The sequence below is a fragment of the Dama dama genome, chromosome 25, assembly GCF_033118175.1.
Source record: "Dama dama isolate Ldn47 chromosome 25, ASM3311817v1, whole genome shotgun sequence".
NCBI lineage: Eukaryota > Metazoa > Chordata > Mammalia > Artiodactyla > Cervidae > Dama > Dama dama.
Window position 1 is genome coordinate 18,777,704 of NC_083705.1, and position 24,759 is coordinate 18,802,462.

Here is a 24,759-nt window from a genome sequence, read left to right on the forward strand (position 1 = left end):
TTCAAGTTCTAATTTTTTAATAAGAGAATAACATTTACTTTTTTAATAAAAGTGATACATAATAAACATAAAAATACAAAATAAAGTCACAATTTTTCTGTAATCAGAATGTTTTTCTTTTTCTTCTTTTTTCATGATTGAGGTGCTTTATTTGGGTATCTGTTTAAAAATGTGGATGGAGGGGTGAGAGAACTGAGAAAATGGTGGTCAAAAGGTACAAGCTTGCAGTTAGAAGATGAATAAATTTTGGAGATCTAACGTACAACATTGTGATTCTAGTTAACAACACTACATTACGCACTTCAAAGTCGCTAAGAGGATAATCTTACATATTCTCACCATGATAAAGAAATGATAATTATGTGACACGATGGAGATGTTAGCTAATGGTGGTCAGATCAACAGTGTTGTACATCTTAAACTTACACAGTGTTCTGTATCAATTATATCTCAATTTTTTGGAAATTTAAAAAAAAAATCACTTATTTGGCTGCACCTGGTCTCAGTTGCCACATGTGGGGTCTTCGGCTGTGGCATGCAGACTCTCACTGCAACCGTGTGGGATCCAGTTCCCTAACCAGGAACTGAACCTGGGCCCCCTGCACTGGGAACATGGACCCCCAGCCACTGGACCACCAGGGAAGTCCCCCAATTTTTTTAAAAAGGCAAAAAAAAAAAAAAATCTGTAGTGAGTTGAACTAAAATGAGATTTATCTGAATAAAATACAATTGACAGTTGAAAAAAAAAAACAAAGATGTGTGTGGATATGCTTTTCTAACTTTCTAATATTTTGTTGACAAACAAATACACAGAAGTATTCCAAATGAGAGCTGGGATTTCCAGGAATGTTGTAGAAAAAATGTCCATATTCAGTAGAAGCCTGGACTAGATGTCTTTTGGGGCCCTTCCAAGGCTAAGATTTTCAGATTTAGACTATGCCAGTCACTTTATTATATTTAAAACAATAGATTCCATGTAACATGTAACTCAAGCTAAAAAAAAATAATTGCAGTATTAGAATCATTCCAAAAACACTGAAAAGCATTTCACTTGAAATTTCTATTTAAATGACATTAAAAACAGAAACAAAAAATGTCGAACTAGAATTCCTATTAGATCATGGTGAGATTCTTCTCAAGCTGCAGAACAGTTTCCTTGAGGGCAGGATCCTCTGCCCAGTTGACTTTACTCCCCAAAATGAGGTTCTGTAATTTAAGAAAAAAATTGTTTTAAAATTAAAGTTCTCAGTAGTTTTAAAAATTTATCAAGATTTTTAAAAAATCTCTTTCACTTGTCAAATATTTACAGAATTATGTGTGAACATTTACTCTGTGATGATGGGAAAAAGTAGTAAATGCATTCTTTTGTCTCTATTTCTACTTTCAATAAGGCTTCAACCTTGATTACCATAATGCTAGGGAATATTTACAATGTTTATAACAATTTTTCTGCTTTGCCAGTTTTTGTAGATAGTTTTTACCTCTTAAGGAAGGATATTTGCAGTGTTTCCTAAAGGAAAAAGATTACCGTTATGGTTCAGAGTTCATTTTGCATTTCTACACTGAAAAACAATTAAATTGTAAGTAATAGGCATTATTTTGGCAAGAGGTAAAAGAGCTTAATTCTCAGCCCTTGCAAAGTTCCAAGACTTTGACAAAGGTGAAGATTATTTTTGTGGTAGGCAATGGAGGACTGATCAAGGTTATAATTAATGAAAATTCTAGTCATTATTCTGTGAAAAACTGCAGCTCAATGATACTGAATTCAGTTATATATAAAAATATGAAGCCTGAAAAGAATAGAATTAATCACTTTTAAAAAGTTCTTTACCACCCCCTTCCTATTTTATATAAATATTACCTGGAACACATTTTGAATAACTGTAGTAATCTGTATCTCTCTCTCCAGGTTTTGTTGTATGGTCTTTATTTTGTCTGAATTTTCCATACTATCCAAATCTTCTTTCTGTTTGTTCTTTTCAGTCTGTATTTCTAAAAGCTTTCTTTCTGAAGCTTGTTTTAATTCTATTGGGTTAAAAATAAAACAATATACTATATATGACAACTCCTATAAACAAGAGTCTTGAAAACTTATAAAGCAGAACAGTTCCTGACTATTTCAGTCAAGGGAAAATTTTTAATATGTATTTTAGGTTGCAGTTCCATTCTGACATGAAAATTATTTCTCTGGTGGAAAACATCCATATTTTAATTTCGTACTTAGCAATGCCCTCTGTGAGACGTTCAAGTGTGCACGCATGACAATGATACTGTTACAAATGTTTGCCATGGCATCATGTCAGAGGACTTCCTCTGGGTTGCCAAAAAAATAGGTGATATATGTAAGGAAATACTCCCCCTCCCTTAATTTACAAAAATTACATATCAATAAATTTTCAAGGAAAGGTAAGATTCCCTTCTTCAGGGATAAATATCATCAACCATTTTTGTTGTTGTTCCTGAAATATTCTGAGAATTACACTAGAGATCTTCCTTTCATCTTCAGCTGAAAATATCCTAAGTCAAAAATGTCCCTAATCCACCAAACATCACAGCTTAGTCTAGCCTGCCTTAAACATGCTCGGAACCCTTACATTAGCCTGCAATTGGGCAAAACCATCTAACACAAAGCCTGCTTTATAACAATATATTAAATATCTCATGTAATTTATTGAATACTGTACTGAAAGTGAAAAACAATAGCTGTAAGTGTATTGGTTGTTTACTATTGTGATCATGTGGCTGCTGCTGCCTGGCATCACATGAGAGACTATAATGAGCCCAGGAAAAAAGCAAAATTCAAAATCTGAATTCAGTTTCTACTGAATGCGTATCATCGTAAAGTAAAAAAATTGTTAAGTCGAAACACCATTAGTTGGGAACAGACAGTATTTATAAATGGGTATATCTCAGGAGCTCAGTTCCTTGACACTGATGTATCAAAAGTAGGTTGGAATGCAATGGAAAAAAAAGCCAAAGGGTGATTAGACAGGTGACCAGGACCACTTCTGACCCTGAGATTACTTACGAGAGGCAAATCTAGGGGCTTCCCTGGTGGCTTAGTGGTAAAGAATCCACCTGCCAATGCAGGAGACAAGAGTTTGATCCCTGATCTGGGAAGATCCCACATGCCGTGGAAGAAAGTAAGTCCACGTGCCACAAGTATTGAATCTGTGCTCTAGAGCCCAGGTACCGCAACTGCTGAGCCCATCTGCCAAAACTACAGAGGCCCCTGAGCCCTGGAGGCTCTGCTCCACAAAAGAGGCCACTGCAGTGAGAAGCCCGGATGGCAGTAGGAGAAGCCCTCGCTTGCCACAACTGGAGAAAAGTCTGTGCGGCAGTGAAGGCCCAGCACAGCCAAAAATAATAAAATTAAATGATTTGTTAAAAGGCAAATATACATAGTGTTTAAAAATAATAAATCATGCCTATAACTGTTAAATGAAAAAAGGAGTAATACAGAATAAAATTATGCCAATTTTATAAATAAAAAGCAATGAAGATCGATTATCTCTTGATAAAATAAAAAATTTAATTTTTTTTACGTATATTTTTGTTTTCAAATTCTTTATAGAGAATATGTAGAACTAGCGTTAGTGCTCTCTGAAATAGATTTCAATAAAACATTTCAATAATTTCAATGCAAAAAGCCATCTCAAGTTAAATTATAGAACCTTATGTATCAAGTGGTCATTTAAAAATTATGTACCAAAAACATAAAATTATGTATGGACTTCCGCAGGAATCTGCCTGCCATGCAGGGGACATGGGTTCGAGCCCTGGTCTGGGAGGATTCCACATGTTGTGGAGTAACTAAGCCCTAGTGCCCTGAGCACTGAGCCTGTGTGCTGCAGCTACTGAAGCGTTCACACCTAGAGCCTGTGCTCCACAACAAGAGAAGCCACCACAATAAGAAGCCAAGTGCTGCAGCCAAGAATACAGCCTCTGCTCACCACAGTTAGTGAAAAGTCCTCACAAAGCAGCAAAGACCCAGTGCAGCCAAAAAATAAAATAAATAAGTAATTAAAAAAATTATACATATAAGTGTTTATGTGGGTGTGGAAAAAGGCCTGAAGTGATGTATATCTAATTGTGGTCACACAAGAAAGAGGTATGGCTTTCACATTATACTTTTCTGTATTACTTGATATTTTCCCCCCACTGAGAATGTATTAATTTTTGTGATTCAAAGTTTTGAAACAATGGATCAAGCAAGATGCACTTTATATATTCATTAAATTGCCATGTCCAAAATTTTAAGAAAATTTGAAAACTAAAAAATTTTTCAGTGATTGGGAGAGCTTCATATTAAGTGAAAAATGTGTTCTCGAAAAAAAGAGCCAAAAAGTGTTCTACATACGCAATCTCTTCTTTCTAACATCAAGCAATTTTTCCTCCAAATCCCAAGTTTCCTGTTATTAGAAATAAAAAGATTAAGGCACATAACCTAAGAACACACCTATAATATTTAAATCATTGAATTTTATCTATTCATATTTTCCAGAGCTTCAGTTTTCAATTCCTCTATTTTTACACAACAAAAGGGAAAGAAAGAGTAGCTTAAATGATTAAGTAGATAATTAGTCAGAAATAATGGAACTATGAAAAGAGGGAAAACTTAAGGATACTGAATTCCAACCATACCCGTCTTTGGGCAATCCTATTTAGTCACATACAGTTACCAGCAAGAATGTATTACTGAAATCATGAGAATGCATAAGCAGCTTTATGTTCAGAATTACCTGCTGTGATTTCATTATTAATTTATTCAGATTTAATATTTGTTTCATGTTATCCATGAGCACACTGAAAAGGAATAAAAAATATGATTTATTAAGTTTAAAAATTTTCATTAATTAATAAATCAGTTAGTATATATATACTTTCATTATATCCACTGTATATTTCAATATAGTCATTGTTTAACAAAATAAGTCTTTAGAAAAGTTTGGTGTAAACTGAATTTCTGATGCATTTCCCTAGAAAAATTTTTGCTCATAGACAACAAAGAATATCAAATTTAAGCATGCAGGAACATTTCTTATTTTTTTCTTGGCCACACCCCATAGCATGCAGGATCTTAGTTCCCTAACCAAGGATCGAACCAGTGTCTTCTGTAGTGGAAACACAGGAGTCTTAACCACTGGACCGCAAAGGAAGTCCCCAGGAACATTTCTAAAAATCTCATACAATAACTTGCTAATACATAGTTCTTTTTGGAAACGGACTTTAGGATTTTTTAAAAATTAATTAATTTGGCTGTGCTGGGTCTTAGTTTCGGTACACAGGATCCTCCATCTTCATTGCAGCACGTGGGACCTTTAGTTGAGGCACGTGGGATCTAGGTCCCTGACTAAGGATCAAACCCGGGCCCCCTGCATTGGGAGTGCAAATTCTTAGTCACTGTTCCACTAGGGAAGTCCCCAGATGTTAGTTTTTAGACCAGTTTTAGATTCAGGGCAACACCAAGTGGAAGGGAAGCCCACACACCCCCTGGCCCCACACTGGCACAGCCTCCCCAACCAGAGTGGCCCATCTGTTACAAATGATGAACCTACACCGACACATCATCACCATCCAAAGTCCAGAGTTTACATGAGGGTTCACTCTTGGTGTTGGACATTCTATGCGTTTTGACAAATGTATAATGACAAGTATCTATATCAGACAGAATAGTTTCACTGAATAAACTGCTTTTATTCCCCATTCCTTCAACAAGTATTTCTGAGAGACTACCTCATGTCAAGATTGTACCAGGCACCAAGATTATATAATAGAATACAACACAGTACCTGTTTTCAAAGAGGAAAGAATCTTATGGGGGAAAAAAAATAAATCCACAACCATCGTTATGACTTCATTAGACTCAGTAATGAATATGAACCCTTGTAAGAGTTGTGGAAAGAACAGAACAAGGAAACCCTGAGTCTTAAAGGATGTAAAAGTACAGTTGATCCCTGAACAATGCAGCTAGAGTGGGTGGTTAGAATTACCAACTGTCCACACAGTCCACAACACTGCTCCCTCTGCCTCAAAAACAAAGGAATTAAATGAGTCACCCAAGGACAGAAAGCTGCAACAGTCTGGATCAAACCCTAGCTCACTGATTCCACATACTGTGACCTCTAAATAAATACAAACTTTCCCCCATACTTAAAGATCTGTAAAATGAAAATACAGGTACTATATTTATTGGAAAAAAAAAAAAAAAAAAACCACAAAACACCTGCATAGAAGTGGACTCAAGCAATTCAAACCCATGGTGTTCAAGGGTCAAGTGTAAGTACGAAGAATACCTAACAAGCAGTTTGGTACAGCCGGAGTAAAAGGGTAGAAATAAGACTGGGCAAGAAGAGTGGTTCTCATATTTCCTAGTGCCACCATCCTTTGGGAGGCTTGTTATATGTGGATTGCCAGCTTCCTGTCTTAGGATCGGATTATAGATGACCTTGAATGCCAGAGTCCTTATTTTATATCCCTTGGCAAATTATATAAGTTGCTCATTTCTGCCCATGAAAAATGAAGAGTATATTTCCTATCTCATTGGGTTATTGTTGGCTTAAATGAGATAGCATTGTTCCTGTCTTACAGTAAGTATCAAAATTTAACTTTCAAAAGCTTCCTTCAAAATTCTAGATCATCTGGGTAAAACCTCCATTGATTCTCAGGGTCCCTATCCATTTGGAACAGATGTCAGTGGGACTATAAAGTTTGTAATGATGAGAAGAGCCCACTTTTCTTATTTCCCAGATAAAGGTGGTCAACAGTGACAGATAATTAAAAAAAAAAATTATGGAACTAATCATTATGCGATCTCCCTTACTGCCATCCTTACCAAATCCAGAAAACATAAAATAAAACAAACAAAAAAAAAGATACCTAGTCTTGATGTCAGTCTTCTCCAGGTGTTTTTTAAGTGCAGTTGAAAGCTGCATCCTATAGAGGAAAAAACTCCATTATAAAACATGGATAACATTTATGGTACAGTGAAAAGAAAATTTAAAAATACAACAAAGATTGATTTCTGTTTAAATGTAACATAAAACAAAAGTAGGTTTTTAAATAGCATTATATGGGAAATAATTTGGTAAGTCAGTCATAGAAACACCAAGTAACACCAAGAGGGATGGGGCTGTTACATGTGGTTGTGCGTGGCCAGGCAGAGGGGCTGAGCTGGCCTGACACCCTGCCTGAACTTGCTCTCCAGACCATCCACCTAGGTGCAGGGCTGGGAGGAAGCAGTAAGGCATTACAGAATGTAATGTACAATATGATAAAATACTATTAACATTGCTATAAGTTACATATGAAAGTTAAGAGAATAAATCTAAGAATTCTCACCATAAGAAAAACATTTTTTTTCCTATTTTTTAAATTTTGTATCTATATGAGATGGTTGATGTTCACTAAACCTACTGTGATGATCATTTCAGGATGCATGTAAGTCAAAACACGCTCTCCACTTTAAACTTATACAGTTATTGTTTAGCCATTAAGTTGTGTCTGACTCTTTTGTGACCCCATGGACTGTAGCCTGCCAGGCTCCTCTGTCCATGAGATTTTCCAGGCAAGAATACTGGAGTGGGTTATCATTTCCTTTCTCCAGGGGATCTTCCTGACCCAGGGATCAAACCCATGTCTCCTGCATTTGCAGGCGGATTCTTTGCCACTTAGCTGCCAGGGAAGCCCAAACTTATACACTGCTGTATGTCAATTATATCTCAATAAAACTGGAAGAAAAAAAGGCATACAGATTAGCCGGCTCAAATTAGGTAGAGTTAGGGAATACAAAGCTATACTCAACTATAAACTTAAAAATATGTCTATGTATAAGCAAGCACTGTAATTTGTTTTTAAATTCAATAGCTAGTAAATAAGTAATAATGAAAAGGCAATAAGCTCAGCAATATTAGTCATTTCCTTAAAGGGGATATCTTAATAGTTCTGATCTTAGTAAAAAAATATCATCTATATAATGAGCCAGCACATTAGATGAGGGAAAAAAAGCTCACTGCTAGAAGTAATTAAAAGGACTTTAACTATTTTCGATTAAATGTAAATAAATGTATCTGGGAAGGTCAGAAATACAAGGGAAAAACCATTAGAGTCATTCACTGAATTGAAATTATTAATTCAGATCCTAAGTCTATAATAGAGGCTACGTTTGTCTTATTGACAGCTGTATACTAGCCACTAGCACAAAGCGCCAACAGAGCAAGCACTCAAATATTTGTTGAATGAAAAAATATACATGTGAAGTCTAAAATTAAAAACATATTTAAACTCAATGACAATTCCTTTACTCTATTAAGAGTTACTGGGATGAATATGAGACTTCCCTGGTGGCCCAGTAGCTAAGACTCCCAATGCAGGGGCCTGGGTTCAATTCCTGGCTGGGGAACTAAATCCCATATGCTGCAACTAAGGATTCCTCTTGCCACAACTAAGACCTAGCACAACCAAAAATAAATCATACAATCCTTTCAAACACCAAATGTGATTTAACCTCACACTTCTATTGCCTTGACTGACATTTCCTTATTAACCCTGTCTTATGTAACTTCTTCAAATGAAAACATTAATGATGTAATTTTTCTCTCAGGGCTCAAAATTTGTGGGACCATCAACTAATCATCATTTTGATTAATTCAGACTAGTGGTAAAGAACCCACCTGCCAAAGCAGGAGACATAAGCGACTCCAGTTCAATCCCTGGCTTGAGAAGGTCCCCTGAGGAGGGCATGGCAACCCGCTCCAGTATTCGTGCCTGGAGAATCCCACGGACAGAGGAGCCTGGTGGGCTACAGTCCATAGGGTTGCAAACAGCTGGACATGACAGAAGCGACTTAGCACACACACACCCCACCTTGAGGCATGCCCATTTTGCATACTTAAAAGGTAATAATTACCTGTCTAATGCAAGCTTTTTCATTTCAAAAGCAATCTTTGCCTCTTCAACTTCATTTTCTAGTTCTTCAATTTTACTGCCAAAGAAGCATGAACCAAAGAATGTCAGCAATATCAGATAAAGTAACTGCTGGAATAAAGGTATAAAGTAAATCTTTGAAGAAAGTAAAATGCCTGTTATCTAAATAATAGTATTCTATAGGATCCCACACTGACACATTTACAGATTTGGTAACCTGATTCCCACTGAGTTACTTTGATAAATATCTTGTTAAAGTGGGGTAGATGCCGAGAGTGCTAATGTGGTAGATCACTCATGTGCATGTAACTCTACATCCCACATCAATAACGTCTCAATATGTGCATGACAAATTAACTTGGAAAAACAAAGAAAGGAAAAAGAAAGACAATATTATAAGATGGATAATATTATTAAATCTGTAAAAAAGCACAACTAAAATTTTAAATATGACATACGCTTCAATTTGCTTTTCCTGAATGATTTGTTCTGGCGTTTTTTCTTCATCTACAAATAAATAAATTTTTGAAGTTAGAAATATTTTATAAAAGCATTGTCCAACAAAAATATAATGTGAGCCACAAATGCAAACCAAATATGTAATTTTAAATTTCTAGTTTCCACATTACAAAAGTAAAGAAACAAGTGAAATTAATTTTAATAAAGCTTATTTAACCCAGTAGATCCAAAGTATTGTCACTTTAACATGTAAGCAATTTGGAATCACTGTTGAAATAGTTCACAATCTTTTCTTCTGTTCGTATTTTACATGTAGTCCTTCTCAATGAGGAATGACCATATTTCAAGTGTTCAATGGTCACATTGAGCTAGTGACTAACATATTAGACAGCACAGATTAGAATGATAGAAAAAGAGAGTAAAAAAATCGAGATCAATGTAATAAAATAAAAACTATGTCTATATGTAAAAATTTTTAAATATATGTAAAATTACATCAAAAAACACAAAATAATTAAGGATAAATTTAACAAAATACATGTATGTATGACCTCTCCACTAAACAGTACCAGATAGTAAAATGGAAAGATGCACTGCCCACATGAACTAGGAGAATCATGGCTAATGTAACAGCCGCCAGTGTAACAAACTCGCCCGCACTGATCTGTGTGCTCTGCGGTGCCTGGTTGCTCAGTCGGGTCTGGCTCTTTGTGACCCCACGGACCGCAGCCCACCAGGCTCCTCCACGGGGATTCTCCAGGCAAAAATATGAGAGCGTGTTGCCATGCCCTCCTCCAGGGCATCTTCCCAACCCAGGGATTTAACCCATGTCTCCTGCACTGCAGGTGGATTCTTTACCGTCTGAGCCACCAGGGAAGCCCCAGAATACTGGAGTGGGTAGCCTATCCCTTCTCCAGGGGATCTTCCCAACCCAGGGATCAAACGGGGGTCTTCTGCACTGCAGGTGGATTCTTTACCAGCTGAGCTACCATAGTCCCACTCAAAATTCCAGAAACTGACAAGCTGATTTTAAAATGCATATAGAAAAATAAAGGACCAAGAATAGTCAAAACAATTTTGACAAAGAATGAACTTGAAGGACTTATAGCAACTGATAATCAAGACTTACTATATTGGGAACTTCCCTGGTGGCCTAGTGGTTGAGAATCTGCCTTGCAATGCCAGGGGTGCAGGTTCGAGCCCTGGTTAGGGAAGTAAGATCCCACATGCTGTGGAGCCACTGAGCCTGCCTGCCACAGTGAAAAGGTCCCACATGATGTGATGAAGCTCTCGTGTGCCACAACTAAGATCTGACACAGCCAAATAAGTTAAAAAAAAAAAAAAGACTTACTATAAAGCTACAGTAGTCCACAGTGTGGTACCATTGTAAAGATAGACAAATTCCTCAAAGGAACAGAAGAAAAAGTCCAGAAACAGACCTACACATATACAAGGATAAAGAAGTCTTTTCAACAAATGTCAGAAAAACTGAATTTACACATGGAAAAAAAATGAATCTTGACCCTTACTTAGCTCACACTATACACAAAACTTAACCCAAAATGAATCACAGTACTGAATGTTAAACTTAAAACTTTAAGGCTCCTAGAACAAACATAGGAGAAAATCTTTGCAACCTTGAAGTAGTCAGTTTCTTAGACAGAACTCATAAGCCACAAACCACAAAAGAAAAACAGTGAAAAACAACACTTCATAAAAATTAATGCCTTCTGCTCCTGAAAAGACACTGTTAAGAAAATAAAAAAGCAACAAACTAGGAGAAAATTTCTGCCATATATATATATATATATATATATATATATACACATATATATGTACACACACACACATATATACTTATTCATCTGAAACAGGACTGTATTTATTTTTTGAAAGAAGTGAATGTTTAAGAGAATATATAATATATTCATTTTTAATTAAAACTCAAACTCATTAAGACTAACAGTCTGACTAAAAATGGGCAAAGATTTGAAACGACACTTCAAAAAAGTAAACTACCAATAAGACATGAAAAGATGATCAACAACATTAGTTATTAGGGAAATATAAATTAAAACCACATAAAATATATCACTACATACTTACTAGAATGGCTAAAATTTTAAAAGACTGACAGTATGAAGTTTTGAAGAGGATATTGAGTAACTGGAAATCTCATACACTGCTGGGGAGGAATCTGTCATAATGGTATAATTATTTTAGCAGTTTGGTAGTTTCTTAAAAAGTTAAACATACACTTACCATATCACCTTGAAATTTCACTTTTGGTTATTTAACCAAGAGAAATGAAAGTAAATGTTCACAAAAAGATATACAAATGACAACTGTCCATAGCAGCTTTGTTTATGAGGGGCAAACACTGCAAACAATGCAAATGTTCATCAACAGGTAAATGGATTAATGAACTGTGGTGCAGTCATCATAAAACATACTTCACAATAAAAAGGAATGAATTACTGAAACAAAAGAGCATGGATGAATCACAAAAATGCTACACTGTGCAAAAGTAGCCAGACACTTTGGGAGTGACTACTAACAGGTCTGGGGTTTCTTTATAGAGTAATGCAAATGTTCTGCAATTAGATAGTGGTAATGGTTACACAACATTGTAAATAATACTAAAAGTTACTGAATTGTACATTTTAAAATGGTGAATTTTGTTGCGTGAATTAAGTCATAAAAGAAAGATGTTGGAAAAAAAACCAAAACCACCATATAAATACATTTACATCAAATTCTAGAACAGTACTGTCCAAAAGCACTGTTCTGTGATAAATGAAATGCTTAATATCTGCAGTGTCCAGTATGGTAACCACCAGCCACACTGTGGCTGAAGCATTTGATATGTGAGTAGTACAACTAAAAAAAAACTAAAGTGAAACTAGTTAGTTGTACTCAGAGGAGGCAATGGCGACCCACTCCATTACCCTTGCCTGGAGAATCCCATGGACAGAGGAGCCTGGTAGGCTGCAGTCTATGGGGTCGCGAAGAGTTAGACACGACTGAGCGACTTCACTTTCACTTTTCACTTTCATGCATTGGAGAAGGAAATGGCAACCCACTCCAGTGTTCTTGCCCCGCGAATCCTAGGGACAGGGGAGCCTGTTGGGCTGCCGTCTATAGGGTCGCACAGAGTCGGACACGACTGAAGTGATGCAGCAGCAGTTAGCTGTACTAGTCACATATCAAATAAGTTCAACTTCTAAGTCTGTGAGTCTCTTTCTGTAGAAATATTTATATCTTTGATTTTAGTGGTGATCTTGATTAAAGAGATGTATATATTTGTCAAAATTCATCAAATTGGGCTTCCCTGGTAATCCAGTGGTTAAGAATCCACCTTGTAGGGCAAGGGATACTGGTCTGAACCTTGAGAGGATCCCACATGTGGAGCAGCTAAACCTGTGTGCCACAATTATTGAGCCTATGCTCTAGAGCCCAGGAGCCACAACTACTGAGCCCATGTGCTGCAACTACTGGAGCCTGTGCGCCTAGAATCCATGCTCTGAAACCAGAAAAGCCGCCGCAATGAGAAGCTTGCCCACCATGACTAGAGACTAGCCCCCGCTTGCCACAACTTGAGAAAGCCAGCGTGCAGCAACGAAGACTCACCACGGCCAAAAAATAAAATAAATACATCTTTAAAACAACAACAACAAAAAACTCATCAAATTATACCCTTAAAATAGATGCACTTATTATAAAAAAAAACCAATCCTTCAAGCAATAAAGTCTCAGTATTTTTTAATGGTAAACACTAATCAATTTTAGATACATTATCTTCTCTTCAGAACTAAAACCTAACTTCTTATGTGTGTGTTAGTGGCTCAGTCATGTCCCATTCTTTTTGACCCCATGGACTGTAGCCCTCTGTCCATGGAATGCTCCAGTCAAGAATACTGGAGTGGATTGCCATTCCCTTCTCCATGGGATCTTCCCAATCTAGGGTTCGAACCCAGGTCTCCTGCATTGCAGGCAGATTCTTTACCATCTGAGCCACCAGGAAGCCTAGGCCATAACAATCAGTCCTCTCCTTTAGCTGTAGAAATTCTAGAGTGTAGACTATTCAATCGACTCAAGTTTTCAGATGTCACAACTTCTTTAAAATTAGCTATACAGGGCAAACAACAACAGCAAGAGGAGGCAAATTCTTACAACTTGGATTTTAGCTCTAAGGTCATCTTGAAGAACCCATCTCTGATTACTGTATCTAAAGTCGCCCTTCCCTCTTATCATACCATTATTTCCTTCATCACATTTACCTCACCTCATAATTATCTCAAGTCTCTTTGCTTACCTGCTTTGCTACATAGAATTAAGCTCCATGAGGATAAAGTCAGCCTTGTTCAACACTGTATCTCTATTCCTAGCATCCATTCATTCAACTATGATTGCATGATTACCTCTAGAGATAATTCCGCAATGGTTCAAATTTTGAATAGCTTTTCCCCTACAACTCATCGTCTAAGATCAGTTACACTTTTTTAATATATTATGTGGGCTCTCATGCCAGAAAAAGCATTAGACAAGTCCTACTTCTCATCTCTAAGATAAATATAATTTGTTTAATACAAGGAACGCAGGCTTTGGAAAGAAGGACACCATTAATTCCTCCAGGGGAAGGACAGTGACCTACTGATCATCTTTGCAGTAAGCATTTTTTAATTGAATTATAGTTGATTTACAATGTCTTGTTAGTTTCAGGTATATAGCAAAGTGATTGTTATACATATATACTTATATATATATAAATATAAGTACTTTATAGATAATATATATTCTTATATAGGCATTATTGATGTTACAAAAGGGACATGACTTTAGAGGCAGTAAGGTCTGATTCATTTCCTAACTCCAATGGTTACTAGCTATAATAAGCAGAAGAGAGGCTAGGGGCCCATTTTTTTAAGGTTTTGTTTTCTTTTGTTCTGTTTTGTGCATAAGATGACTTTAGACACCCTAGAATGGGGATGGAAAACACACCAGAAATGCTTTCTGATCTATGGCCTTAAAGTGAGCTTGAACAGAGCACAAAAATTATATAGGTTCAAACATGGACTCAGGGAAGTAACTAAAACATCTATGAGGTGCCTAGGCTTTTCCACAATTCTTGATTCAACACAGTGTACTATTTGGTTTTATTCTGTAAGTTTATTTCATGGAGAAAGAAAAAGTAACCAAAATCTATCTTTGTGACCCAAGGGCTTATAATAAATCAGGTGGCATTAGGTGGTTGTTACTTAAGAAGACTAAACCCATCATTTAACTACTCTCTTGGCCCTGAGATTTTTGGATTAACAATTGTAAAAGATAAATTAAAAATTTTTATATAGAATTAAAAATTGTCAATCTTACTTTTATGCCTATCTCCCTTCTGCTTTCATGTCATTAATCTAGTGTTTCTCAAAGTATAGGTCTCAGACCACTTGCTCAACAGTCATCTAATCTCCTAACTTAATGTTCAAAGTATTGATGGTAGCTAGGCCCACAGGAATTTCCAATCAACAGAACTTCATTTTCTTGAATTCCTAACACCCCCCCTTCCCTAGATAAATAATTGTAAAATTGATCTTTTCCCTGGAGTACTGTTCATCATCGAACTCACAAAACCTTATTTGAAAATGAAAATCCTTACTTGCGTCAACCATTGACTTATATTCCAAGAGTTGTTGTTTGGTCTGTGCTCTTAGCCTGAAAACAGATAAAGAGAAGCGAGTTATACAATTATTGAGGTTTTATTCATTACTGTATGATAAATCACCTCATTTTTGTTGGAATCTGATGCAACAAAATGAGTATAAATAAACAGCATTAAAATCTTCCAGGGACTTCCCTGGTGGTCCAGCAGTTAAGATTCAGTGCTCCTGATGCAGGGGGCCCAGGTTCAATCCCTGGTTGGGAAACTAGATCCCACATGCTGCAATGAAAGCTCCCTCCCACACACGGCAACTGAGACTTGGCACAGCTAAATAAGTAAATATATATTTTAAAAAAAATCTTCCAGGTTGGCCTCATTTTATTTAAAATAGGCTTATAAGATGTTATGGCTCAGAAAAATACACAAAATGAAATACAGTAGGAAAACAGCATCTGTAAGAAAAAGTTAAAAATTTGATTTTTAAATTTATTTTTAATGGGCCACACTGAAATAAAGCTTAAAGACTACACGAAGAAATAGATCAAAGTGGTAAACCCCCAAACACAGTAATGAGTTACAAACAGATTGAAACATTCTTAAGAGATACAGAAAAATACCAAAGATACTAATCCTTGGATAAATAATTTATGTAGTTTCTTAGTCATCCTATGACTCTACTTACTTAAAAATCATACAAAAAAATGGGTAGAAGAGCTATGGATAAAATGATAACTACTTATTAGATGTTTCACATTTACCTGGTAGCTCCCCAGTTCTGAGTTTGTTCTGTGACTCTGAGATCTAGTTAAGTAGCTAAGGAATATTAGACAAAATTGTAAAGCTTTGCAGCATTCAGTTCCCTGTTTTAAAATTCCAAATGAAAAGAGCAATTTCTTAAGAGTTTAAGTAAGACAGCATTTTATGAACACACTGAAACAATCATTCATTTTTAGCTGAGACGGAAAAGGAGATGTTATATCTTTAATATTTTATTATTTCATATTGTAGGTAGAAAGGGATTTTTAATTTATTCATTTTTTAGAAGTGTTTCAAAGACTTTTACACAAAAGAATGTCTGTCTTTCCACATCAGTGAGTAGTAGTGTTCATCAGAATCTTCTGAAAACAAAAAGATGAAAGCAAGCCCATACACTTGGGCAGATGTCAAAGGAATGGGAAGTGGGCTATTATGTCACCCCCGGAGTTCCTGCTGCCTTTTTTTACTAAATGCTGTTCACCAGTTGAATCAGGTGGACTTTTGTGAGAGAATAGTGTTTGGTGGCCAGGACCTCTTTGGGGGCATTTCTTCCTAAGTGTAATACACAACAGATGGGAATAGGGGAAAGTAATACAGGAAAGCTACTCGTTTCAGTTCAGGAGTTGATGAAGCCCATATATGCATTCAAGAAACCCATGGGATCTTCTAGCTGTGAACAGTGGCTAGTACGGTCATCTGGAATGGACCCTGGGCTATATGAGCACTTTCCTGTATAGCTCCGAGAACCCTGGATAGGAATTCACCAGATATTGGCCCATAGATAAAATGAAAGGGAATAGTTGAAAGAACTCCCGCTTGTGTCTTCTGAACTTCTTCCTGTATATATTGTAAGAGACGATCAGTAACTAAATCCCCATCACTGTTGCCTATCTCTGCCCACAGGTCCCACAGCTCACCCTCAGGGGATTGGGTGTATGGCCCAAAGACTGGGGTGAGACTTTGAGAGAATACAAAGAAGTTCATCAGTCACGTGAGGATGGGTGGCAGCATGCCTCCACCCTTGAGAAAATTTTGAGGGAAAGGATGGTGAGTCTTGGTAAATATAACTCCATTTGACAGACTCTTTATGGTAAGTCAGCCAGATCAATTCCACTTGAACCCACAGAGCAGCTCCTAGGCAACAGTATCTCTATAATCATGAGACAAAGGCTGATCCTGTGGTTCTGGAGCTCCAGAGGCTGCCAAAATGCCTCCAAGAAGCTGACCCGTTCCAAAATGGAATAGTTTGGGCTCTGGTTGTCAGTGAAGCCAAAGCCAAAGAAATTAAGAGCAATCACTTGATGAAATCTGAGGGTAAGAACTATCCAAGTCTTGTACCAATCAGAGCTGGATGCTGGAAAGTCATGTAAAAGCATGATTATCTGGAGACTTCCAACCACACCCACAGAGTCTTTAATAGAAGATGTTCAGTCCCTTGTAGGTGAAAAATTTGCCTAGCAACTTTCATGAGTGAGGAGCAAGGGGAAAACTGTGGGTGTGGGGAAGGAAGGGTAAGACCTGGGCTATAAGATTCCACGTTTGGAGGAACCTGTTGTGCATTTGTAGGGGGGTAATTTTGAAGGTGAGGTTGTGAGGTTTATAAGGTGAGGCCTTTCAAAGCAGTGATGAAGTTGAAATACATAGTTACAAAGCTTTTTTTTTTTTTTTTTATTCCCTTCTTATGATTTAGGTCTGCAAATTTTTTTCTGTAAAGAACTAGAAAGTAAATATTTTAGGCTCTGTGAGTCCTATAGTATCTACTGTGGGCTTCCCTGGTGGCTCAGACGATAAACAATCTGCCTGTCAAAGCAGGAGACCCAGGTTTGATCCCTGGGTTGGGAAGACTTCTGGAGAAGGGAATGGCTACTCATTTCAGTATTCTTCCCTGGAGAATTCCATGGACAGAGGAGCCTGGCAGACTACAGTCCATAGGGTTACAAAGAGTCAGACACAATTTAACGATTTTCACTCACTTTCACTCATGGTATCTGCTGTAACTACTCAACTCAGTCCTTGCAAGTTGTGTTCCAATAAAATGTTACATAAGGAGACTGAAATTTAATTTCATATAATTTTCACCTGTTATTAACATTCTTGTAACTTTCCCCCCAACCATTTATTATTTTTTTTCCTCCCTCCCCCCCCACCCCCCAACCATTTAAACACATGAAAACTAGTCTTAGCTTGAGGGGTCACACAGAAAGAAAGAGGAGGGTGGATATGGCCCAGGACCATAGTTGCCCACTGGAGTAGAAGACTGATGTCCTTTCTCCTTAAGTCTTTTCCTTAGCAACGTACAGACATTGCTTCCTGGTAGAAAATACAAAACACGCATCTTCTGGATTGAAAAGGGTCATAGCTCTAACAGAGAAGGGCAGAGAAACCTCCCTCCAGTATAAATCTGGGCTTGGATGCAACCCACAAAGGGCTTGAAAATCAGGACCGCAGGGCATGAGTGGGTAAGAAAGGCGATGTTAATTATAGCTCCGTAGGCCCTTTGCTAAACGCTGACCCTATAATATCTTTTAATTCCCACAGCAACTTAGCTAGGAAGCTGTCATTTTCCCTCTCTTTTCCAAGACGAAGAAAGGGGCTTAAAGAGCTTAAGTGAATGCTCTAGTCACCAGCCATTAAGCGTTCGACACTTAATTCGAATCCTAGACATTTTCGGCAGATAGGGGAGCTTTTGGCCAAGACGCCCACTTGGCTCCTGCCCCGTCGGTCGGAGGGAACAACCTGAGCAGCAGGGTCATGCGGTCCTCCGGACGCGCCGCCTGGGCGCCGGCGACCTGCGGCGGCTCGCCTTCCCCTCCGGAGTCCGCAGGCTTGGTGACGGCTTGCTCCTCGGACTGCGTCTCCATTCCGGGCGCGAAGAGCTACCACACAGGACTGGCGACCTCTCCCACAGGAGAGGCAGTTTTTCCCGCCACAGAATTGATACCCGGAACCAGCCGGAGGGTCTTCGCGCGCGGTCACACCCCTTCCGCCTCATGGCCCCGCCCTCTGGTTGCCATGGTTGCTGCGGTCCCTTATTTTATTCCGGCTCTAGTAATTAAAGTTGTTGTTCAGCCGCCCAGTCGTGTCCGACTCTTTGCGACCCCATGAACTGCAGCACCATGGACCTAGCGCTGCAGCTAGGCCTCCCTGTCCCCCACCGTCTCCCAGAGTTTGCCCAAGTTCAAGTTCATTGCATGGGTAATGCCATCCAGCCTTCTCATCCTCTGATGCCCTCTTCTTCTGCCCTCAGCCTTTCCCAGCATCTGGGACTTTTCCAATGAGTCGACATTCGCATCGGATGGCCTTGGGCTTCCCTTATGTCTCAGCCGGTAAAGAATCCTCCTGTAATGCGGGATTCCCTGGATTTCTGGGTCGGGAAGATCCACTGGAGAAGGGAAAGGCTACCCACTCCAGTATTCTGGTCTGGAGAATTCCATGGACTGTATAGTCCGTGGTGTCTTAAAGAGTCGGACACGACTGAGCGACTTTCACTTTCCACTTTCAGCTTCACCATCAGTATTTCCAGTGCATATTCAGGGTTGATCTCCCTTAAAATTGACTGGTTTGATCTTCTTCCTGCCCAAGAGAATTTCATGAGTCTTCTCCAGCACCACAGTTTGAAGGCATCAATTACAGACCACTAGTAAAAGTTCGAAGCACTTTAATTAAACGTCAGCTCTGTCGAGCTGGGCTAAGCGCTATGCTGCAGCCATTTGGGGGCACTCAGGCTTGTGGCACCGCGACCTGGAGGGGAGAACCCCGACATCAACGCTCTTTCAGCCTTTGAGCTGGGATAGCGATTCTTGACCTATTTTAGCATTCCTCTTCCATCTGCTGCCTTGGAAGATGGATGTGCAGGGCAAACAGAGATAATAAGCATTGGAGAGTTTTGTTCTGAGCTCATTAAGTCCAGGCCCCTCATTTGGCAGAGAAACCAGAGGCCCAAGTTCAGAGATACTCACTACCCTCTAGGAGGCAGTGTGCAGACTTTCAGTGTGAAATTCATCTTTTTGGAAATTGGAACTTTTTATTTCACTTTTTTGCGGGGGGAGGCGGTTGATCCCTGGTTAGATAACCAAGATTGCACACGCTGCAACAGGTTTGCAAGCACCTGGGTGTCAGTTTTTTGATCTGACAGATTACAATCGAGCTTTCTCAGCTGAATTTCATGCTCCAGTGCTTAGCTGAGCAGTGATCAGGTAATGGAGTAAATGCAGGGCATAAATGCCTGATTGTAGTTTTTCACTATGATCTGTCCCGTAAGTGACACGATCTTTGTGGCACAAGCAGCTCGGGCCTCTTTGAACAGGAGAGTTTCTAGTTTCTCCTGAGTTTAATTGTTCACACAATAGTACCCTCTTTTTCCTATTATCAAAGTAATTCGGCTCCTGTTGAAAGATTCAAAAGGCACGGTAGGATGTAAAATGTTAAGTTCACCACTACTACTCCCAAATTCCTGGAAGAACATTTTGCTTCATTTTTTCTTCTACAAGAAAGTGACTGTTTTCTTTTTTCACTTAATTACTTTGTCAGGGATGTCTTATGTTTCAGAACTACTTTATCTGGGATGTCTTCCGGTATCTCACATCAATCTCATCCTTTTAAGCAGCTGCCCATCAGGAGTCCACTGGTCAAATTTGGGCCAAAGGTTATGCAATGCTTTTCCTCATGAGCATGCATTATGATCATGGAAAGGACTGGTTAAAACAGATAGCTAGGTCCCTCTCCAAGTTACTGATTCTGATTTGCTTTTCTTGTCCCCAAGTGATATTGCTGTTGCTGGTTGAGGATGACACTTTAAGAGCCCACTGCAGTAGTGGATTATAACAATGAATTAAAAAAAAAATTCAAACAGGGAATTCCTTGGTGGTCCAGGGGTTAAGACTCTGCTCCCAATGCAAGGGGCCCAGGGTTGATCCCTGGTTAGGGTAAGAGCCCACATGCTGCAACTAAGACTGGGTGCAGCCCTCGCCCCCCAAAAAAAAGGTCAAAGAGGGCATGTCTGTGGGCGGGTAGCCAAATTTTAGAGAATGTCCAATACAGAAGGGATAATAAAATTGAATAATTACCATCATCTCACTCCCAGTGTGACAAATTATTCAAAACAAGTATCTTTAATGTCAGAACTAGAAAGAGAATTCCCTAGTGCTCCAGTGGTTGAGACTCTGCTTTCACTGCCAAGGTTGCGGGTCAGAGAACTAATAGATCCCCACAAGCCATGCAGCATGGCTAAATAAAAATAAAGTAAAAGACAAAAAAGCTAGGGACTCCCCTGTCGGTCCAGTAGCTAAGACTCCACACTTCCGATGTGGGGGCTCAAGTCCAATCCTTGGTCAGGGAACTAGACCCCACAGGCTTTAACAGGAAGAGACTTACAGATTTAGACAACGAATTTTACAGTAATGGGGGGTGGGGTGGGGAGGGATAATTAAGGATGGTTAGGTACACACTGCTATATTTAAAATGGATATTCAACAAGGACCTATTGTATAGTACATGTTATGTATTAGTTAGTCCGTAAGTCATGTCCAACTCTTTGCGACCCCATGAATCACAGCACACCAGGCCTCCCTGTCCATCACCAACTCCCGGAGTTTACCCAAACTCATGTCCATTGAGTTGGTGATGCCATCCAACCATCTCATCCTCTGTCATCCACTTCTCCTCCTGCCCTCAATCTTTGCCAGCATCAGGGTCTTTTCAAATGAGTCAGCTCTTCACATCAGATGACCAAAGGATTGGGTTTTCAGCTTCAACATCAGTCGTTCCAATGAACATCCAGGACAGAATCTCCTTTAGGATGGACTGGTTGGATCTCCTTGCAGTCCAAGGGACTCTCAAGAGTCTTCTCCAACACCACAGTTCAAAAGCATCAGTGCTTTGGTGCTCAGCTTTCTTTATAGTCCAACTCTCACATCCATACATGACTACTGGAAAAACCATAGCCTTGACTAGATGGATCTTTGTTGGTAAGGTAATGTCTCTGCTTTTTAATATGCTAAGTTGGTCATAACTTTCCTTCCAAAGAGTAAGCGTCTTTTAATTTCATGGCTGCAATCACCATCTGCAGTGATTTTGGAGCCCAAAAAAATAAAGTCAGCCACTGTTTCCCCATCTATTTGCCATGAAGTGATGGGACCAGATGCCATGATCTTAGTTTTCTGGATGTTGAGCTTTAAGCCAACTGTTTTACTCTCCTTTCACTTTCAAGAGGCTCTTTAGTTCTTCTTCACTTTCTGCCATAAGGGAGGTGTCATCTGCATATCTGGGATTATTGATATTTCTCCTGGCAATCTTGATTCCAGCTTGTGCTTCTTCCAGCCCAGCGTTTCTCATGATGTACTCTGCATAGAAGTTAAATAAGCAGGGTGACAATATACAGCCTTGACATACTTCTTTCCCTATTTGGAACCAGTCTGTTGTTCCATGTCCAGTTCTAACTGTTGCTTCCTGACCTGCATACAGGTTTCTCAAGAGCACATGCTCAATTTTACGTGACAGCCTGGGTGCGAGCGGGCTTTGGGGAGAATGGATCCATGTGTATGTATGGCTGAGTCACTCCCTGCTCACCTGAAACTGATAATCGGTCATATCCCAATACAAAACAAAAAATTCAAAGTGTTGGAAAAAAATGCTTCTGCATTAAGGAAAAAAAGCTCACGTGCTTTATTTGCAACTAAAGATCCCACATGCTGCAACTAAGACCAGGTACAGCCAAATAAAGTTAACTTTTTTAGTGTGACAAAAAGATTGCAGCTATGGAAGATCCTAATTCTTAGGACATTAGACACATGATGGAAGTATTTTAAGGGAATATTATCCTCAATCACTAAAACTTTGTCTATTAGGAAATAAAACCCTTTCTTTTGTCCATGGACTATCTACATAAGTCAATCATACACTTAATCCACATAGAAGTTTCAAAAGGCTTTTTACAGACCATGTCTGGGTAGCTCAACAGTAAAGAATCTGCCTGCAATGCAGGAGACACAGGAAACAGGTTCAGATCCCTGGTTCAGGAAGATCCCCTGGAGAAGGGCAATGCAACCCACTCCAGTATTCTTGCCTGGAGAATCCCATGGACAGAGGAGCCTGGCGGGGTACAGTCTATGGGGTCACAAAGAGCTGGACACAACTGAATACACAGACTTCTCCAATGAAATAAGAAAACACCAACATATAGGTAGTCTGACAAAAAACAATAAACTTAAGAAAATAAGCAGTAAAAAATTGTAACAACCAGATTGATGAAAAAGAGAACTTTAGAAATGAGTTATCTCAGAGTAAAATGTATATACAAAGCCTTTTATTACTAAAAACACATTAAGTATTTAACTAGAAAATAACTGAGAAAAGCAGATGGCGAGAATTAACATAAAAGCTAAAACTACCAGACGTGGTAGAAATAACACCAAAAACTGATTCTTTCAAAACACCAATAATATCCTCTAGGCAAGCATGATTAGAAAACACAAGTATTCAACATCAGGAATAAGAAGATATAATACAGAAGAGGTTAACTAATATCCTATACCTCTACAGCTATAATTAAGAAAATCTAGAATGGATGCTTTTATTTTTTTTTTTACCCCGCCCGCCCCGATGCTTTTCTTTTAAAGTGGTAGTGATAGAGGAGGGGAAATTCATAAAAAACACCAAACTATGGAAAACTACTATAAGCACAGGCCAGGTGACTTTACATATTGATTCAGCTAGTTTTCAACAAATGAATAAAGATTTCAAATTATAACACTTGAATATCAAAACCTCTTTAATCTAGCTTAAAGCTGGTAAATGAGACAAAAATCAGAAAGTTGTAAAAACTGAGCCAAGTACCCACAAAATGCAAAACTTCCTAAATGAAGTACTAGCAGATTAAATCTGTATACCGTAAGCAGGAATTCATTAACCTCAAATTAATGTAATATTTTTAAAAAGTTATCAAAAGCTGAAAGAGTAAATAAAACTCCACAGCCTTTCTCAACAGTAAGAAAGAAATACCTAAAAGATAAAGACCACTTACAGACTAACAGCAAAAATATTAGATGGCAAAAATACTGCAGAGATGTCCAATCCAGGAATAAGACAGCAATCTACTGATTCACAATGTTATTTTGGAGATTCTAAAACAATAACCTAGAAACCATATAGTTGAAAAAATAAATTTGGGGGATTTAAAACCTACAAAACCACGAAAATGAAGAAAATTGACTTATCAACTGGGTAAGAAAAATACAAAAATAAAAAATAGGGGTGAGGTAACAGAGCCTAAACCCAGCAGTTAGTTAACTTGACAAGAAAAGTATAGCAATTACATAGTTAAATTCTAACATTGCAATGAAGGGCATGCAACAAGTCTTACCGGAGAAAAGTTTCTCAATGGAAGACAATGTCAGTCTATCCAGAGCTACTACATATGTATGTATACAACATTCAGTCAAAATCTAAAGGCACTTATCAGTAACTGGAAAAAGTTTTTAAAGTTCCTCTTTGAAATTTTCCCCCAAATATTTGAAAAATAGTGGCAGCCTTATCTTTCCAGATAAACTTAATGTAAAACTGTATTAATCACAGGAAAAAAGTAGATCAGGGAACAATAAACTAGTGTTTCAATTGTACAAGGTGGGGTTTAAACATATGGTACTGGCACAAATGGGTATCCATCTGCAAGTAAAGAATCCTACCTCATACCACATATAAAAAGTTTAACTGAGGGCTTATACACCTAACAGGAAAAATTTAGAAATTTAAGAGATGTTAATGGTTTGGGGGATGGAGTTGACCTTAACACTAAAAATCTAAAAGCAACTACAAAAAAATATGTATCTGATAATACCAAAATTTAAAACTGTCTGCAAGGAAAAAGACAACATAATCAGATTTAGGGCAAATGACAAAGTGGGAAAGCTTTTACAAATTGTTAAGTGGACAACAAAATTTGATTCAACTAGTATAAATTAAGTATA

General features: G+C 38.2%; 1 protein-coding gene across 1 annotated transcript; it reads right to left on the reverse strand.

Moving 5' to 3' along the window:
* CENPH (centromere protein H) lies at window positions 1-18,761 on the reverse strand. Its single transcript, XM_061129626.1, has 9 exons — window positions 18,533-18,761; window positions 15,038-15,093; window positions 9,384-9,432; window positions 8,909-8,983; window positions 6,880-6,936; window positions 4,743-4,806; window positions 4,361-4,412; window positions 1,862-2,025; window positions 1-1,206 (listed from the first exon to the last, which is right to left on the reverse strand). Exons 1-9 carry the CDS (start codon window positions 18,655-18,657, stop codon window positions 1,114-1,116), a joined length of 735 nt encoding a protein of 244 aa, XP_060985609.1. The 5' UTR covers window positions 18,658-18,761; the 3' UTR covers window positions 1-1,113.
* Between the last annotated feature and the right edge of the window lie 5,998 nt (window positions 18,762-24,759).